General features: G+C 36.9%; 1 protein-coding gene across 1 annotated transcript in view; it reads right to left on the bottom strand.

Moving 5' to 3' along the window:
• CDH8 (cadherin 8) overlaps positions 1–13,278 on the bottom strand; it is a gene marked incomplete at its 3' end in the record, with an annotated part of 135,745 nt that extends 122,467 nt beyond the window's left edge. Inside the window, exon 1 of the mRNA XM_082005744.1 lies at positions 13,016–13,278. Coding sequence (XP_081861870.1) covers positions 13,016–13,267 — 252 coding nt within the window. The 5' untranslated portion in view covers positions 13,268–13,278. The remainder of the gene's footprint in view (positions 1–13,015) is intronic.
• Between the last annotated feature and the right edge of the window lie 1,619 nt (positions 13,279–14,897).

Here is a 14,897-nt window from a genome sequence, read left to right as displayed (position 1 = left end):
CACATTTAAGATTTCCTTCTTGAAGACTGTCCAGCCTTCTTGGACCCCTTTGTCCTTCAGGACTGTCTCCCAAGGGACTCTCTCAACCAGTGACCTGAACAGGCCAAAGTCTGCCCTCCGGAAGTCCATGGTAGCAGTTTTGCTGACCCTTCTCCTTACTTCGCTCACAATTGAGAATTCTATCATGTCATGGTCGCTAAGCCCAAGACGGCCTCCGACCACCACATCTCTCACCAGTCCTTCTCTGTTTGTAAACCGCAGGTCCAGCAAGGCACCTCCCCTGGTGGGCTCACTCACCAGCTGTGTCAGGAAGTTATCCTCCACACACTCCAGGAACAGCCTAGATTGTTTCCTCTCTGCCGTGTTATACTTCCAGCAGATGTCCGGTAGGTTGAAGTCCCCCACAAGAACAAGGGCCAGCGAATGCGAGACTTCTGCCAGTCGCTTATAGAATGTCTCATCTGTCTCTTCATCCTGATTGGGTGGTCTGTAACAGACTCCCAGCAGGATATCTGCCTCATTGGCCTTCCCCCTCATCCTTACCCATAAGCACTCTACTTGGTCTTCACAGTCATTGATTTCCCTAACATACAGAGCCACCCCACTGCCTCTCCTTCCCTGCTTATCCCTTCTGAAAAGCTTATAGCCATCCATTGCAGCACTCCAGTCATGAGAAGCATCCCACCATGTTTCTGTGATGGCAACTACATCATAGCTGTCCTGCTGCACAATGGCTTCCAGCTCCTCCTGTTTGGTGCCCATGCTGCATGCATTGGTGTAGATGCACCTGAGCTGGGCTATCGATTTCAACTCTGGCATGCCACCTCTAGGTGAGCCTGGTTTTATCCCCTTCACCCTTCAAATCTAGTTTAAAGCCCTCTCGATGAGGCCTGCCAGCTCATAAGCAAGAATCCTTTCACCCCGTGGAGACAGTTGCACTCCATCTGCTGCGAGGAGGCCTGGTGCCGCATAAACCGCCCTGTGGTCAAAAAAACGAAAATTCTGATGACAGCACCATCCCCGGAGCCATGTGTTGATCAGATGTGCTTTCCTATTCCTTTCAGCATTCTTCCCTGTCACTGAAGGGATTGATGAAAACACTACCTGTGCTACACACATCAAAACACATATGCATACACTTTGACTAATATTTTTATTCCCTGGCAGTTCTGCATTAATCCAATGAAACACCCTGTAGTAAAAATACAGCACCAATAACACAAAATAACACTTCTGTTCAAGTTGCCTTGTACAAGCTTATTTGAGTTCTAATTGTGTGCTGAAATTCTCTTTTAATGCCTAGGTCTATTTGAAGGTTAGCTTTTGGTCCCACGGAGATAAAGGAAAATGTGCCAACATTTGAGAGATTTGATTACCTGTATAAAATTATGCTTGCCCATTTTTCCCAGGCAAGATACTCTTGGGTAAAGTTATATCAAAGAGGGAACAGAAATAGTGTACATCCAAAGAAAATATTTTCCAATTATGCTTCACAAGATGCAAAAAATATTACTTGTGATAGAGGATTATGAATAAGATAATTACTGAGAGTCTAATGTACCTAAAGCTACAATAAAGGAGAGAGAAAAACATTAATAAGTGGTTATTGACTGTTCTTCCAGCTCTTTGTAATAAAAGGACAGAACAGTACCAAGGACAAACCTTTCCACAGTTTTGCTGTGATACATTATATACAAGAATACCTTTCCTCATTACAAGGTCCATCATTAATTCCTATAAATGCAACAGTATCAACATTTAACACCCAATACACTTTATGTCTCTCAAAACAAGCTTAATATGAATTTTTTCATATTAAGAGTCAATTGAAAATAACATAGATTTAGAAATATATAGGCTAAATGCTTCCTCTTTTAAATTATTTCATTTCACACATTCCTAATGAGCAAGGTGCACTTCCAAAAGAATCCAGATTAATGTTAGGTTGGATAAGGTACAGAGTGACAGAAAACTCTGATTTTTAGAAATTAAAGTATGTGTCTATCACTTTTTGATTCTCCAATGAAATAAGTGGTAACAATTATTTCTGAGAAGTCCTAGCAAAGAATATTTGAGCTTCCACATACAGTATTTCAATACAGGCGTGATCAACAGGGAAGATTATGAAAAGATTATTCCTACTGCAGAGCAGAACTTGGTATACCATGCAAAATTACCTTTGGTGCATTTCTCCCTGCTCCCCCCTCCCCCCCCCAATTTTGGCTCACAATACTGCTGCATCAAGTGTGAACATACAGTCACTACAGAAAATGTTAATAGTATTTCTAAAAGAATGACAAAGGACATGAGCATTACAAGGGTCAATCTACATGGAGAGGAAGCTGTGCAAGTGCCATGGCTTTCTTATGCTCCTATGCTTACTTAATTCCAGAAAGAGCAACAGTTTCATTTATGAAACACATGCCCTGCCGATTATTGCGGTCCCCTCTTCTTAACAGGAATCCTTTTATTATGGTCTTAGATACACGTATGAACCTGTGCGTATGCACAACGCATGGCACACCAGTTTTAATCTCAGTATAGTCATTGCTTTTTCTTTCATCTCCCTACCTCCACCAGACACTGAGTAAACTGTATACAAGGCTTTACATTAAGTACATTAAGACAGACTTAATGCCTAGTGACTTTACTAACCAAATTTGGAATGAATTTGGCTGATTGGATCTGAAGCAATTCAAAGCATCTGGAAGGCTGGACCCCTCAAAATTATTTTTATTAACTGAAAGCGGTACTGCAAAGCATAGAGCTTCACAAAGCAGAAATTCAGGCTCTGTAGCAGAACATATCATGGGGCATAATAAAGACAAGTGACTTATAAATTAAGTGGCTAAGAAAAGATAAATTAAGGGTTAAATATTACTGGATTATTGTTCTCCCTGAGAATTCTTAAACTATCCTGAGAGATTTCTTTTGATAATGTCTCCTGAGGACAATGAAACATGAGTGCCTGAAGACTGTATCATGGCTATTCCAGCAAGAAGAGACTCCTGAGGTCAAAGTTACTTTGTCCTACACCAGCCTAGATCCTCCTGTGCCACTTTGTCCCATAGAGAATTGTCTGCTACAGTGTTTGTGCAGAATGCATTTGATTTAGACAGAAACACGTACTCACAAAAAGTTCTCTTAAAAATCCAAATACTTACTTACACATATATACGGCTCAATTCCTAACATTCCTTTCCTTATCGGTAATTTACAGTAACCAACAGGCGGTCTTCTGGAGCAACAGAATTTAGATCAATTACAAAGTGATTACTTAATGGGATGATCAGTGCAGTTGCCTTCTATATAGAAGAAGCCGCCTAATTATGCCTAATAATTTAGAGTGTTTGTCATTTTCTTTCCTTATTTTTGAGGTACAATAACTCCACTGTCAATAAAGCCTTATGTTCAATATATTTAAGTGTACATATATTTGTTATTATATCATATTTAAGTTATTAATAAATTGCTTAGGACACATATCTTGCAGAATGTTCCACGCACTTGAAAAATAATCACATGATTTCTTAGGCTTCCTGATAATATTCAATCTTTACACCTTGCGATATCATTACTGGCTAGCGGGAGACAGCACTGGCTACAGGAGTTACCAGAGAATCAGAAAGCTTGTCCCCTGACAACACCATGGACTTGAGACATAATTGTGGGCATTGAAAATTACTTCTCTGCCCACACCATCTTTCTGTGTTTGTATTTTCTTCCTAAGTTACAGTGTGCATATCCTATTTAGACAGTAACAGGTTTGAGGCAGGAATTGTCTCCTACTCAACAAAATGGATCAAAATTTTAGCTAAGGCTTCTTACTACAAATGGTAGCATTGACAGCTTTCACATTTACTGTTATTCGGTGTATCATTCCTAATTTACTATAGTTCAGTTTATAAAAGTGCCCTCCATGTATGCTTTGAAGGTATGTACAATGTTTTAAAAATTTGCACAAGAAACAAGTCCACACTGAGATTCCCTTTAACAAAACCCATGCCTTAAATCTCCATTCTGTAAATATTTTCATGTCAAGTAAAACCCTGGTATATGCGTTAAATGATTTCAGTATCTTCTGTTTATTTATGTGAAAACTCAATAAAAAGTAGAAGTCCTTGTATATTTAGATCAGCACCTCCTCCTACTTAATCAGATATTTTAACAAGTATGTGGGATACCCAACAAAATAAATCAAGACCCATTAATTAGAAGAAATAAACTAAAAAAGATGAAATTGTGTTGGCATTAAGTCTTGTTTCAGATGATTTTGCATGAAGGAACGCAAACATTTTGCCTCTGGAAATTGTATTTTCTTGTCTGTATGACAAGACAACAATAGGAATTGTAAAATGTGCCAATGGTCTACATTAAATGCTTTAGACTGCATAATAATTAGAGAACAGGTTGCCTGCAAAACATAATTTAAAAAAAAAAACAGTGAAAAGGGAATAGCAAGTATGTCAGTAACTGTATTTAGAAAACTTATTCAGTAAAAATATGGTGGATTTTCATTAAGCTACTTCAGCAATATCAGATTTTAAGCCTTTTGCATCATGCTTTAATATACAGGATCATGTTGCATCATTGGCAAGATTTTCCCAAATTAAAAAAGGTGTGTTTTTTTCCATTCACTTTCATATCCTGCTTTCTTAGGTTGGATATATAACATGTCATAGCTCTTAATGATGCTTGTACCTTGATAACCTTAGAAAACAATGTAATAGAAGAGCTACGGTTTGGTTCAATTCCTCTATCCTCTGTGTACTTCACGTCTGGATGCCCACCACCAGTTCTGCGTATAATAAAATTCACCTTTCCTCACTTGATAACAATACCCCTATTGTACGTAAGCAGTTCTCTCAGCAAGGGAAAATTACATAATATGGTTTCTGGATTTAAACCAGCAGATGATTAAGGCACTCCGAACTGCTAAGAAATATCTTTTGCTGGTTCTACCTACAAGTGGGCTCCTTGCCTCCAGTGATCCTCTCTGAGTTAGTCCTTTATTGCACTACATTCCCGCTCATTGAGGCAATCCAACAGCAACGTGTAGCACATCAAGTTGAACCGCAAGCCCTCAGCTTTGCTTCTATTCACCAGGGGCTGGGTGAAAAACAGTTATTGAGCTCAAACTCTGAAACAAAAAAAGGGATTTATTATGTTGCTCCTAACGATTCCTTCGGTTAATTCAGGAATGACATTGATAGTCTCTAGGCAGAGCTGCACTTACTTTTTCTTAGCTGCTGGCATGACTACTGTCAAATAAAGTCTTTGAAAGAAATTATGGAACGGGAATCTTTACCTAATAGAGAGTCCTCAGGAGAAAGGAAAGTTATATATTACTCTATATCACTACAGGTGTTCCTTGGGGGTCACCAAGAGGTTACTTAGATACAGAAATATTTGCTCAAATATCTTTAGGAAAATTATTTACATTTATTTTCAATGCCACATGCCCCACACGTTGCTTTCAAATAATAGCTACCTTTAAAGACTACCTAAAATACTTATTGCAACCAATTATTTCTGTAATGAAGCTGACTACTTCACATCCAGATCAAATTGAACAGCATCAACATCCCTGGCTTTGTCCAAAAAAAACACCGAAAAACAAAAGACCTCAGCTGTGAAGTCCTTGGTGTGTTGCACAACACAATGTTATGCCTTCCTTTTTCTTCTTTCATTTTACTAGTACGGGCGGGGGGGGGGGGGGAAGGAATCAACCTTTAAAACAGAACTTTCAAGAAACAAAATTTACACAAACACTTTCGCATTATTTTCACATACAAACTGATTTTTCTTGTGATTACTGTGAATGTATATTTATTACATCCTAAAAATACAGAGCCGTCCACCAGCTAAAAAGCCAAGCTTTCTCAGATGTGATTCAGTTCATGAGGTTCAGTTCACCCACTTCAGCTTCAGAGCTCTTACTGGAAGCCTGCAGACATTGAAGGAATTAGTCCCAAAGCATTTCTCATTTTAATGCAAAATTATTTTTAAAGTTTTCATTACACGAATCCTTGACAAATTGAGGAACATCATATCAGGACGTGAAAACAATAAACACACCCTTTCACTTTACTGCTCGAAAAGCAACACGTTCTGTCACTATTGGGAACTCACTACTATCTGATAGCTTTGCAGTGGCCTGTGGGAAACATGTTTGTCAAGTTCAGAAAGGACAAACTTTCAGCAAAAAAACACCATCACAATTGGCACTAATTGGTACTTAAATTGACAACTGGAACTGAAGCATCCTGACAGCACCAGAGGTGGGTCCTACAGGTAGAAACTGAAAACCATTTACTAAAGCAATGTTGGAAAGACTAAACGATCATAGGGCATCTGCAGAATATCATGTAGAAGGCTCTACTTAATTTTTCATACTGTCACTTCAGCACTTTGCATGCATACTTGGAAAACATTTCAATTCATTGTGAGAAAGAAAGTGTTTAGATCAATATATTGAACAGAGGTACACAAACTTCTAATTCTTCACAAACAAAAAAAAAATATCAATGCTAGCTACTTTTTTCAGAAGATTAGAAATCTCTGTGGCTTTAGAAAAATACAACAAGGAAATTTAAGCAAATAATGTTAAAGTAACATCAGGGAATCCAAATGCTTAAGCACTTTTTTTTCAAAACAGCAACAGCAAAAACAAAAAGCACACCAAAAAAACCTGAAACAAAACTAATGAAAAGAAACCAAATACGAAATCACAGAAATAGAGGAGGCATCTGATGCAATGCCTCTTTGAACTTATAACCAGTCCAGTCGTATTAGCTGACATACGAGTGTTTTAAGTTGTGACTCTGTTTAAATTGTGTTTATATCATACCCCCAGACTGGAGATGAGGGAGCATGAAAGTGTTTGACCTTACTCAGTGATATTCTCAGAAATATATGGAAGTGAGATTTTAGAGTCTGAAAGATACGCCTTGTTTGTTAACTCTAAGAGAAATCAGTAAAATTATTTTTACACTGTGTTAGAAAATGTAGACAGTGTTGACTCGCTTCAAACTATGCTTGTTTGAATTTTTATATTCCAAGAAGAAATTCCTTGGAACTTGTACTTAGTTAAAAAGAAACAAATGAAATTTGTGCAGACTCAGGAATCTTTAAAAACCACTACTTTCATCAGGCTTCTATAAAGCGGTATATACTATATTTATTGTCTCTGCAGCAACATTTAATTAAGAAGAGTTTTTCCTCAGAGCTACTTACACTCCTGATTACTACACTGATTTAGACCATGTAAACTGGAGCATTCCACGAATTATACAGTCATCTCTCCTCCTTCAGAAGCACACAAATGGCAGAAGGAATTAATATTTTCCATAAAGAATACAGTAGCAAAATAAATGATACATTTTGGCTTCTGGGAGTTTATTAAACATAAGTAGAAAAATAAGTGTATAATTACGGTTGCAAAACAACAACAAAAATCTAGGGCTCAGAAATCAATGTTGACTTTGCAACATTTGAGATACTGAATATTTTATGGCATGCATTTAAATCATAGATAGCAAAACATACAAGTGTATGTTAGAATCTACATAATACGGTGTTCTGATTTCCATTGTCCTAACTGTGGAAACTTTAAGAACCCATTAACACAGGACCATGTTATACCCGATGAGACCTATCCTAGGTCTATACTACACCTACATTTTACAATGATTTTTTCCTTTCAGTGAAACAGCATGTAATTCATCCCTGAAGTAATGAGAGCTTTAATTATTTACATTCCTGGTTTGCGTCACTTGAGTACAACAGTATTTTCAGGCAGGCATTATAAACACAAGCTCAATGCAGGACTAAAAAGGAAAACATATCGAAAGAACTTGTTTAATTAAAATCTTGTTTACTTTGCATATATGTATCACTTGTACTTCAACAGAAGTATTTATAATTTTAAACAAGTAAGATTTTATCATTTCCTTGTTAAGAGATAAAATGTATGTTGGCAATAAAACCAAAGATTGTATAATGTAGAACATACAGCTTGAAGCTATTTATAAGTGCTCTCTGCATTTCCAGGTTCGGTTTTTACAGTAGCGCAGCCTGAAGCACTTAACTGTGAAAACACGATGCCTCTCTACTGCTCCTCCTACAGGAAAATTATTTCTCCTCTAAAGGCCTGAATCTAAGCCCCATACATCAAGGGAAAAACCTCCACTGCTCTAAAAAGGAAAAGGTGCTTAGCTCCCTCATCCTACAAGCATACCAAAAAACCTGCATTTAACAGAGTGAAAAGACACATACCACGTAAGTCAGAAGCAAGGAAGAAAAGCTCCACAGTCACAGATGAAAAATGTCTACCTGAGACTCCACTACACTGAAGAGTTGGCCTAGTCCTGTGCTTTTGGAGTCTCAGTAACTCAGTCTGCTTTGTTTCCTCCCCTGTCCAGGCTTTTCAGAGCAACTTCTCAAGAGCTAGCGCACCTCTTCCTCTGGCCACATGCCACGACGTGACTTGGCAGCTCTGCACGTGACGCAGGTGCTGGTCTCCCCTGGCCCTCTCGGTTTTACAAATCTCTCATCACACAGACTGTGTGCCAAATATGCAATATATTACTTTGGGACTGGAAATCGGTAAATTCCAAAGAGTCTGGGGGAGGCTTTGGGAGAAACCAGGGAGTACTGCCTGAAGAGTGGTATCACAGGAACTGCACTGATCTGACTGACCGTTAGTGAGGTTTTGTGTCTGGATCTAACTGCTGATTTGTTTAGTGATAAGTCAGGGAATATTAAAAAAAAAAAGTTTTGTCACCTTCATTCCTGCTTTTGTTCCCTCCATGCATTATACTTACAAATGACAACTGTTAACACAAACTATTCCAGGTTTTTGCTATCAAACCAGGTCCCACCCCATTTAAAACACCACAAGTAACACATGTTCCATAAAACAAGAGATAAAATTATATACCCAAAACCTAGTTTCCTAATGATTTTTAACTCTATCACCTATTTTGCTCTGAATTCAGTGGCTGTCTCCTGTGAAAGAACGGTGGCATTTGCTACACCACAGATTTCACAGCACATCTGCCACGGTGCTGTAAATGCATGCAGAGGCAATGGAGAAAATGCAGCAGTGTCTATCAAGTAAGACTTCTATCCAGCTAATCAGGACCCCAGGGACAGCATGCAGTGTCACAAGACATATCACTCTACACTTGAATGAGGTTGTCAGCCACCGGGAGGCCTGCAAACTGCTGACTGCAATATGCAATGTGTGGAGTCTTCTAATGTAGATGCAGCAGCTTTGTAAAGTACCTACATACCTGTTGCTACAGATGAAGAAAAAAAAGAAATTAACTATGAAAGGGTATTTACAAATCTATCTTTCCATATAGTGTTGCCGTGAACAAAACCAAACTCATGTGAAGTATGTCGCATGAACATGAATAAAGGTTACTTTGTAGGTTTCTCAAAATGGATATATACGTTTCTACATGCACCTATCAAAATTATATAGAACTTTTTACATAAATTGTATCAAAATGCAATATTAATTCAGAGAAAAAAGAAAAAATAGAATGTTTGTAGAAATTTATAGAGAAATGTCCTAAATTCAGAAATCACCCTGATAAGTATTCATAGGCCTTTTTACAGATGTGTGAACTCAAGTAGAGACACTTTTTTTGTTTGAGCTTGATCCTACTGAATATAATGATGAAAACTGACATTAAAAATGCATTCAAACTCATTGCAATAAGTTCAAGAATGAAAGCAAAAATTATTTTCCTTTCCTTTACTAAAGTCATTGAAAACAACCACCACCATTTAAAAAAGAAGTCACATTAAATCCTCCTATTATTCTCACTCCAGATTCTTTCATTTATTAGAGCAAATACATTGGGAATGCATTTATTAATATATATTCATGCAGAACAGCAACGAATAAGCATCCTTGAAGAGTTTGCAGTTGTATTGCAACACTTAAAATTCTGAAGAAGGGTCTTTATGCCTAGAAGTTGTTTCTCCTGGGAAAACTGAGCAGCCTAATAAAAGATATTGCGTATCTCTCTAAATCCTGTCTTGCTAAACTTCCTCTGTACTTCAGAAACTTTGGTATGAGATCTTTTTAACTAACAGAATGAATACATAGATTCTATATTCAGGCTTTTATTTAGGAAGTTATTTCTATTCTGTTTATATTTATTATAATCAATCAATTTTCAGTTTCATTTTGCCGATATACATTTCAATTCCATTAGAATCAAATGCTTCTACTCAGTGCCTTTCCATCCACTGACAGGAAAACATTATTTAAGTATCAATATTATGCTGAGCTGAATTAAAAGCTGACGTTTCAGTTGGCTTTAAAGGTATATTTGACAACATACATCAAATTCTGCTTGTGGATATATTATTTCTGCTTGTGCAAAAACTTACTTTTTTAGTTACTATCTAGAGCACCTAATTACATGTTTGTGCAAATCATACATGACTACGAGAAGTACCATATACACTCTATAATAGTGTAGAAAGGGACAAAAACTGCAACCAAAACCTACATAATCAGATTTGCTTTGAGAATATTCTCTTTGAAGCAATTAACTATCAAATGATAAATTTGTTTGGAGATTGTAATAGTCCTTTGAACATGTAAAAAGCACATTCAAGCACCACTGCCTCTATAATGGCACTAAAGAACACCTATGTCCAAAAAATGCAGCAAATAGGTGGCACACGTATTTGGTATCATTCTCTCCACAATATTAAGCCTCTTTGCATTAATGCACTATTTTACAGAGTGTCCTTCATTCAAAGTCTAGCAATGAAAAAAAAAAAAAAGAAAAGAAAAGGTAAGTCCTAGGGGAAAAAAAATAGTTGATAAGGAAAGTCACAGGATGAAGGAGATACCCCAAGTGTGCAAATCCTTTGGCAGGGGACAAAATTGAAAGGTTGGAGGAAGAGTGTAAGTAAGAAGAGTGACGAGGAAGAACGAGATGAGTGCAAATCTACTGTGAGTTCTGAAAAGGAGGTTATTTTTAAATTGCAATGGATAAGAAACCACTAAGGGTGACAGAGGACAAACCATAGCCCAACTTCATGGAAAAGGAGAGCATTTTGCTCATGACATTCTGTACACCTTTAAGTTTTGGGAAGAAGAATTGCCAAGAACTATAATTGAGGGAGCTGCTGCTTTATAGTCAGGAAGGGTTAAGAGCCGCTCTGAAAGATGTGGAGTACCTCTGTTCCCACTGACTACAGCAGAGTTTGAAAGCGCCCATAGTACTCATGGACATTAGGAGAGAAAAACAAGCCAGAAATATGGGTGATATTTCTAGAGAGAGTGAAAAAAAACAGACACAAATTACAAGAATATATTAAGCCATTTTCATTAATAAACCAGGGATTTCTCCCTATGGGAGCAAATTTCACTTTTTGCTCATTTCCATCTATATCACGCAGTGTTTTAATTATGCAGCAGTCTTAACAAATAGACTGCCACAGCATCTTAGAGTAGCTAATTCTATTCAAAATGCCAGCAGAAGATGGGATAATGTCTTCATTGGTTTGGCTTAGTTGAACCCACTCACTTCCATTCATTAATGACTTGAAAAATTCAGGACATTATATCCACTGAAAAAGCACTAATATTGAAAAAATATTAAGACTTGGATATACCCTGAAAATCAAAGTACAACAAAGTACAAAGTCTTTCCAGCTACTCAAAAGCAACTGAAAATAATTTTAAAAGCTTGACCAAAATATTCCGAAACTAATGGGTTGGGTAAAGTATTTTAAGATCTGAAATAAGCATATAGCTATCTCTCTGAAATTGAGATATGTCACTAACCACAGAAAAACAAAAGGACAACAGATATATAATACGTGATAGAAATGTAAATTAACACAGTGCTCAAAAGTCATTGGATATAGAGTTCGTTACACCTTCTGACCTTAAGTTTTGACTGGAAAGTGGCTCCACGGGAAAATTTAGGAATGCACTTGATCTGTGTTCTCTTCAGTAATAGATATCGCTATTGACAGTCCCTGTGTTATATGATATGAAATTAATTTACCCAGAGAAATTCCAAAATTTCCAAAATGATATCCATAATTTCTGTTCTCTAGGGTTTTTTTAAACTCAATTTCAGTAGCCAAGTAATACGACAATAATGTACCTGGTTATTCAAAGGGAACTGATCTTCAGTGATAAACAATCACAGTATTTATAACTGCTCACTATAGGCCAAACATGTGTTTAGGAATGGATAATTCTTTTCTAAGAATAATTCTAAAGATAATTCATTACTGGTGAACACAGATGGCCCATGATTTCTTTTTAGAGAAAGTGCAAGGCTGATTCACTGACTTACAGGATAAGCTAATGCATGGCAACCATCAAAGGTTTAAGGCAATAGGCAAGCTAGGATGCATAGAAAAACATAATAATTTTCCTTGTATTATCTTCCCAAATTTGAAAATAAATTACAAAATCTGTGGCAATAATGTTATTTTGTATGTGTGCATATCAGGGCATCCCTATAAAATAGTACCTTGTAATTTGCTGTATATACCACACTTCCCTTTTTGGTTTTGTTTTTAAAAATTCTCAGAGCATAAATAACTTCTGTGTCATCAAGCTGGAGACAGAAAATTACCTCTAAGTGTAACAACCTTTTTGAATTAATAAGAACATATTATGAATGAATAAGAACATATTACAAAAAGCTGCTTTGGTGAAAATCTTCATCTGACAGAGGTGAAGAGTAGTGACTAATGATATTAAAGAAAGGATGTATACATGCTTATGTGTTTTTGTCAAATGGAATATGTATAATTTTGTTGTAAATAGTAGATTAGCTAACCAGGAAATCATGTCCTTTAAAATGACGTACATTTAAAGCATAAATTTATGGATACTAGAGAAGGATTTCAGAATAACAGTGCACCTCAAATTTGAATTTCTTAGAAAAGCCCAAATGGCTGAAGACCTTCACATGCTCTACATTTACATACTCAGAAAATAAAGCAAATCTTGCCTTACCCGGCCAACTAGTATTGGTTCAGGTCCAGAAAATTCTTCCAATACAAACATTTGATTCCAAACCCAGCCTCTCTTGGAACGGTTCAAAACTCTTTGTTCTTCAGTTAGCCTTTTTAGTCCTGTACTGGATCCACTTGGTAGTACTTGAGATTGATTCATTGGAGCCATATAAACAGAATGAAGGACAGTAATCCATAATATTATTAGTGGAGTCCATGTATCCATAAGCATTTCTGTTAGTCTTTCTGGCATTGTACCACAAGCTATGCAAATCACCACAGAAATGAAATTATTATTTTGCTTTCCTCCAGACTGTAGCAATCCAATTCATCATGCAGTACAGAACGTTTACTTACAGCTCCTCCATGTGTTTACAGCACAGTCAACATAAAAATAGCTTAGATTATAAAAACATGATCCATTGAGTTTTCCAGTCATTAAAGATTCCTGGTGGGGGGGAAAAAAGAGGGAAAATCAGTGCCTAAAGAGCTTAAGAAAGCATTCTGAAAGATCTTATTTACTTTTACATCATAAACAAGCCATATTAAGTTTTACACTTGTAGTACGTGATATTAGTGCATATTAAATGTGTTAAATAAGATAAAATGATTCTGTGAATTCCTTCATCACCTGAAATAGTAAGAGAAGACCCAGATAAATGATTACACAGAGTCAGGAAAACATTTTACTTGCAGTTTGTCTTAAGGTCCCTGGCCTTCTTGCTAGCTTGTACTTTTTATATAGTCAACTATAAACACTTAGCATGTCAAGTAATGAAAGTCAAACAGAATAATCTTGTTGCATGCAGACTTACTCTCCTTTCCTCCACAAGAAAAAAAAAATTACTTCTCATAAGTGTACAAGGCTCCAGCAGTACATTCTCATTTTAGTGATCATCTAGCTGCAGCAGCACACAGCTCAGCAAAAGCTTCACAGGCCAGCAGAGGAACAAGACTGGTAAGTCAACTGTGAAATCTATGAACCTCAAACCAGACCACCACCAGAATTTAAGTAAGCTCGTTTATGCACATCTGCACTACAGGACTATCAGTGTCTCTCAGAGAAAACACACAGTCCGATTTTCTTTCAAAGGCATTTTCCTTAATGGACAGTTGGGAGCATTTTGTCTTTCTTTCCCTACCCACCCTTCCACGTATTTGAAGGCCACATCAGGCTTCATCCCAGTGTAAATATTCTTTGAAATGGACAAGCAAGTTAACACAGCTAATGCCACAGGGACTGGCAAAACCTGAAATGCAGCCATAGATCACTTGGAAAGATAGATGGGACATGGCTCAGGGAGAAGGGCTACATTACAGCTACTCTAATAAGGCTGGAGTTACACAAAAAGATTCCTGATATGTTTTGACCTATTTATATTCAAACAATCTCATGAAAAACCACTATACGCAAGATAGGTAGAAATGTCTACTTTTAAAGTTTACTCTGTGTCTTAGGCTGGGATTTTTCCACTATAAAATGAGGTCCTAGAGTTGCACGTCTGAAAATCTTGGGGATTTTGGCAGGGTGGGAGGGTGGCAGATGTTGTTGAGGGGGATGCTGGGGGGTTTTTTTGTTTTATTTTTGTTGGGGTTTTTTAGGTTCATACATGGAAAAAAAAAATCTGAAAACATGAAGAACACCAGTAAAAGTCAGCTGTTATTTTAAAAGCAAACAATGTAAAAACTATTTTTTTTTAAACTTCAGTAATTGCCAAAGCAACTGTGAAATCTGTTGCATGAAAATCTGAAACTGTGAGAAACTTGTCTTGTTAAAAGGGGAGAAAAGCTGTTCTCATACTAAAACTCAATATCTCAAGTAGCACGGAAGAATGGTAAGCTAATAGTGCAGTGCTTTGACAATGCATCAAGAATGAGGTGAG

The sequence above is a fragment of the Phaethon aethereus genome (assembly GCF_964289735.1).
Source record: "Phaethon aethereus genome assembly, chromosome: 13".
NCBI lineage: Eukaryota > Metazoa > Chordata > Aves > Phaethontiformes > Phaethontidae > Phaethon > Phaethon aethereus.
This window is presented reverse-complemented; position numbering and strand designations above follow the sequence as displayed.